We start from the raw sequence: 5,724 nt of genomic DNA, 5'->3' as shown, positions 1-5,724 counted from the left end.
ATTCCTGCTAGAACTGTCTTCATCTGGTCTCACACAGACTCTCTGTATTCTGCACCACATGAGAGCAAAGCTGCAACTTGACCAGACCCATCTTCCTTCCATTGACCTGGGCTTGCCAGGTCCCTTCAGTTTTCACTTGTGCCTTGGACTGCTGCAAAGCTTCTTGCTTCCTCCTAACCCTAAAAACCTTCCCGCTACATGGCTCGGGGACCAATGCATTGACTGGAGGATGAGGTGGGGTGGCCTCCCTGTTCCTATCAGTGGGAGGCGTCTCAGTCTTCCCTCCCTCAACTCCACGCAAACCTGGGCCAGTTTCACCAGCAAGCCTGGCATTGCCCACCCTGCTCCTTTGCAAATGGCCAAAAGGGGATGCACTCGCCCATGTTTGCGCGTGCAAAGCCACGCACCAGTGCCCCTGTGCAGAACAGGCACAAACACACTGTGTTTGCACACATCCATGCACGGGTAAGTGAGAAGCAAAGGGCAGCACCACATGGCAGGTGGACACAGTCAGGTCATAAACAGTCTCCATGGGTGACATGGTGTAGAAGTGCCTTTCTCTTCTCCCAGGTGCGGGCTGATGCTGACCATAGCCACCAACCTCCTCCTCTGGCTCTTGGCTGTGACCAACGACACCATTCACATGGAGATTGAGTCTCAGCTGCGTGAGGTGGAGCAGCGATTTGCAGGCAAGGCTCCTTTGTCACATCCCTGCTAGCGTTAGGCTGACATAGATCACTTCTAGGGAGACAACAGTTCTTGAACTCAGTGATTTATATGTCACAACCAGTTCCCCCAAATACTGCGACTTCCCTATAATTGGAGGTTGTCTCGAGGAGGTGGGCTGCATGGGGAGGACCCGATACAAACCCCTGGAACTGAGGGCTAGGAAAGGAAAAGCCCACCATAAATTAACATTCTTGCTCACATCTACCCATCAACTGCAAGTAGAAGATTACCAGACTAGAAGAGTCCCACATAATTGCTGTGCTTTACTTTCTGAGGATATGGGGGAAAAGGGGGGGGCACATCTAATATTCCAAGGGTAGAGATTGAGGAGCCTTTGCTGTGAAGGAGAAGGGGTGTCTCTCTTCCAGCACCTGTGGTGTTGGCCAGAAGGAGCACTACATATTTGGGAAAAGACACTTGATAAACCCTGTTACTTTGAATCCACACAGCCTTGAAGACTGAGCGGTAATCACTTAACTTCCTACTGATCCCCGTTTCTGAGATACGGAGACAGATGTTGCACCTGCACACAAGAAACTCCCAGAGATAGCCATGAAATCCAGGCCATCTCCCTCTTAATTGCTGCCTTCCTCTTCTCATGTTGCAGGCAACGAGACTACCTCCTGCACGTGCCCAAACACAACCATCTGCAAAGTCTTCCAGAAGGGCTACATCCTGCTCTACCCCTTCAACACAGAGTACTGCCTCGTCTGCTGCTCCGTGCTGTATGTCATGTGGAAGAATGTAGGGAGACGCATCAGCCACCACCACGTCCCCCTCATCAAGCACAAGTTCAAGATCCAGGGGGTGGTCTTTGGGCCACTGCTGGGTACTGCTGCTGTAATCATTGGGATCTGTGTCTTCATGATGTACCAGATCCAGGCCACCGGCTCAGCCCCCAACCGCCAGGTCTTCATAATGTATTATTCCTACTACATTGTGCTCTTGCCTCTGATGAGCGTGGGTGCAGTAATTGGGACAATCATCCACGCCTTGGAAAAAAGGGAGCTGGACACATTGAAGAACCCAACCCGCAGCCTGGATGCAATCCTGTTGATGGGGGCAGCCCTTGGCCAAATTGGCATGTCCTACTTCTCTATTGTTGCCATTGTGGCCACTGACCCCAGGGACCTGTTGAACAGTCTCATCCTGTCCTATTCTGTCCTCCTCATCTTTCAGAACATCACCCAAAATGTCTTCATCATTGACGGGCTTCACCGGCAGCCCTTTGTAGCAGCAAGCGAGGCCAGACACACAGGCCATGATGGGCAGCACGCAGTGGCTGCAGAGCTATCTGGTGAAGAGGAAACCACAATGAGCAGCAGTCAGGAGCACACACAGATCTCTCCCGACAAAGAGGAAGAAATAAAAGAAGAGCAGAATCATAAAGCCTGCGATCAGAGACAAGGGAGCATGCTGGAGCTGGGACAGGAGATCCGGAAAGTTTCACTGTCCTATCTCCACAGCTACTCTCACCTGAGTTGGAAGAGAAGAGCATTAAGAGAGATCTCGTCCTTCTTGGTTTTGTGCAACATTATAGTAAGTATCACATGCTCTGCTACATCACAGCTTGGCTGAGCCGTGATGACCTGTGGTACAGACGTGCTCTTCTTGTCTTTCTCTTGGGCCACTATTCCAGACAAAAAACCTTTGCCCACCAAGTTTCAACCTACTGGTGAGGCAAGTCAAGACTGCTTTGTCTGTTAATACCCCACTCCCATAATTACAAGGTTTCTCTTTTAACCTAAGAGTTAAATATGGCTAGGTTTCCTGGGTGCAGGAAGGAGACCACTAATAAATCCTTATGTACCAAAATTTTAGCCTCTGAAAAAGTCACCAAACTCATTATGGGTGTTTCATGAGATAGGTGGAGGAGCATGAGGCACCGGCAGTAAGTCTCTGTAAACACGAGTCTTCAGGACTCGGATTGACTGACTTTACTCACCCAGTAAAGTACACTGTGCTCTGGGATCTTGAACCAACATGGATCTTCACTGCAGCCTTAATCCAGTGAAATTGGCCAAGAAACCAGTGAAGATGAAGCTGGCTGGGGCAGAATGAGGTCATCATTAGGTTTCCAGGAATTCAACAGGATTTGACTTACAGCAAGGAGTCAGCAACGTAACTAGGGCATTTTCCTTCTCTTCCCTGACACATAGACTCCTCTGATAGTCTTAAAATTCAATATTCCTACAATCACTTGAGCCAGTGCTGAGAGCCGAGTGCAGGTAGGAGACAGTTTGTCATCCTCTGACTTCTGCTCTTTTTTTCCTCACACCTCTTTAGCTGTGGATCATGCCCACATTTGGAGCTCACCCTGTCTTTGAGAATGGACTGGAAAAGTCGTTTTACGGCTACTCCACCTGGTTTGCGATCGTGAATTTTGGCCTCCCACTGAGTGTGTTCTACCGAATGCACTCCGTCGGGGGACTCCTGGAGGTCTACGTCACAGCCTGAACCGAGCTAACTCCTTGCCCCAGAGACTGGGGTGAAACTGATGCTGAACGAAGATGCAGTAAGCAGCAGATATGCACATGGAAGCTTTAAGGCTTTCTGCCTCCAGCTTCTGTTTGACTTCTCTTTGCACAGCATCTCTGTGAGCTTCAGAAGAAAAAGGAGGTTGGTTTATATTATCATTTTTTCTCTATAGAGAACAGACTCAAAGCCCATAAACAAACTGCCTTACTGCTCTAAGGAAGGATGCATGCTGGTACTTCTCAGCAGTCTGCCAGTGGATGCTCTGTGGTAGCAAGTGGGACTTTACCAGCTCCCACTGAAATCTTCCAGATAAAAGAATGCAAGAGCAGCCTTCAACCAAAGCAACAAAGATTGACCAACACTCCACAGAACTTCAAAAATCTGCAGTCAAGGACCACCAGCCCCACCACAGCTCACCAACACACCCACCCATAGAAGAGACCTATCGGTGCCAGCCACACTAGAAGCATGTACAGCCACAGTCATTCAGAAACAAACCAAACATACGCCTTTTATGTGTCATTTTCAAAAAGATGCTGGTAGCTGCTTTAATGGTCGTAACAGGGAGTATTTCTTCTTGCTCCTGGTTATGACATCCGGCACACCAACTTGTTTAAGTCCTGTAGGACCCAGCCCCACTGAAGTGCCAAGCTCTTGCTGCCAAGCTCAGTACTGAAGAGCAGGACAGGCCTCCAGACTTGCATCTGTTCAGTGCATTATCAAACATTATTGAAAACAGAAGCTATAGCATTACCTTGCCTGAGAATAAACACTATTCCTCCTTACAGGCACCCACACAGCCTCAAGCGAGAAGCACTAGAGAAGTACCACAGCTGATCTTTACTTGATGCTACTCGTGCATGATGTTACCGCCAGTGTGTACTAGCAAGGGTCCCACCCTTGCACACAGAGCTAGCTCAGGAGCGAGCTACTGCCAAATCTACTGTGAATCCCTCCCCACCCCAGCGCTTCAATCCTCACCGCTGCTTTGCACATCCACAAACATTTTGCAAGGCGCATTGCACAGAAGGGAACACAGCTGCACAGCATGGTGCCTGCCCAAAGACCCATCAGTACCTGTTCCATAGGAGATGCTTGCTCTGAAAGCACACAGGAGAGCAAGGGGGCTTGTGACTATGGGTCCCAAATGCAGAGCCTGATAAATGGAAATAAAGAGAGATTGGATTTTCATGTGTATTTTGTGAAATCTCTAGATCTGCTCTGCACTCAAAGACCAGACTCAAAGTCAACCGGCATCGACTTACACCACTCTTGCGTTCAGAGGTTATATGAGATTTACTGGCAGGCTTTGTTATACAATCAATCCATTTTTTGCTATCAAAACCTTCCATGACTCTTAACCAAGGCCAAAGTAGCATGGTACAAAAGGCATCTACATTATTGCTTCTGTTCCTCTATAAATCAATCCCAGAAATAGTGCAGGTTTAGGATCAGAGCCTATTCATGGAGGTTTTTTGTGATCCCCTAGAAAAGCAAACTCCCTGAGGACAGTAAGAGTGATGAGAGCTAGAAACTCCTGACCATGCACATCCCACTCTTCTTAGGATTCAGCGTTCAAGCAATGATAGCACTTTCCTGTAAAACTGTAAGCGAGAATGATTGCACGAGCGTGAACTTTGCCCAATAAGTGGTTTTACTTAGGCCTGTGTCAACAGAAGTATGTCATGAGAAATAACAGCTGGATAAATTAGGCTCCAACAGTTAATTATTATTCTCATACCACAGTTTGTACCAAGGGATCTAACATGAGATACATACCAAGGTCTGGCGCTTTCAAATGATGAACACAATCTTAAACCTTCTTCCTAGCTATTGACAGCCTGGAGACAAGCAATGATGTACCTCATGGGCAAACCCATCACCTGGATTTTATCTGCAGTGTAATAGATACTGTTAAAGTTACTGAGCCTCCACTGAGCAGGTGACTTTGGAGGTCTCCCAGCGAGATGTAAATACTATGTCCCGTAGGTATTATGTACAAGCACAGACTGAAAGAGAAGGGGGCTTGTGATTTCTTGCTGGTAAACAGATGGACTACCTGAATACGTGATTAGCATGAACGGGAATGAAGCCCACCAGCTCCAACTCTTACCCACAGCCGCACTAGATCACAGAAGTGGTTAGGGCCCTCTATGTCCTTTCCTAAAAATACCCAGTTCTAACACCGCAGATGAAGGTAAGAAATCCCACAATGGGCAACAGTAAAAGCACTCTTCCAGGCCAAAGACAAGTGTAGGCTCCAAGGTTTCAGTCCTTTCACTCAGGAGGGTTCTACCTCTGATTTGCATCTATCTCCAGTAGGGGTAAAACCATGAACACACAGTTTGCACGCAATTAAAACTGCCTTCAGCTCCTTCACGAGACTGACAACAGGGCTGGGCACAGTAATCTGAAAGCCTAATGAGAAGTGAGCTAGCCATGACTCCTGAATCCGACACAGCCATGACATGTCAGTGGCCCACCTGCTCCTTTGTCATCTGCGCCACCGTCTTTTGC

The 5,724-nt window shown here is 48.1% G+C and overlaps 1 protein-coding gene across 1 annotated transcript in view; it reads left to right on the top strand.

Annotated features, from left to right (window-relative positions):
* The window catches only part of OTOP3 (otopetrin 3), a 6,489-nt gene extending 3,303 nt beyond the window's left edge, over window positions 1–3,186 (top strand). Inside the window, exons 4-6 of the mRNA XM_009637852.1 lie at window positions 571–689; window positions 1,337–2,268; window positions 3,016–3,186. Coding sequence (XP_009636147.1) covers window positions 571–689; window positions 1,337–2,268; window positions 3,016–3,186 — 1,222 coding nt within the window. The remainder of the gene's footprint in view (window positions 1–570; window positions 690–1,336; window positions 2,269–3,015) is intronic.
* The last annotated feature ends 2,538 nt before the right edge of the window (window positions 3,187–5,724 follow it).

The sequence above is a fragment of the Egretta garzetta genome, unplaced genomic scaffold (genome assembly GCF_000687185.1).
Source record: "Egretta garzetta isolate BGI_Z169 unplaced genomic scaffold, ASM68718v1 scaffold34, whole genome shotgun sequence".
Classification (NCBI taxonomy): domain Eukaryota; kingdom Metazoa; phylum Chordata; class Aves; order Pelecaniformes; family Ardeidae; genus Egretta; species Egretta garzetta.
This window is presented reverse-complemented; position numbering and strand designations above follow the sequence as displayed.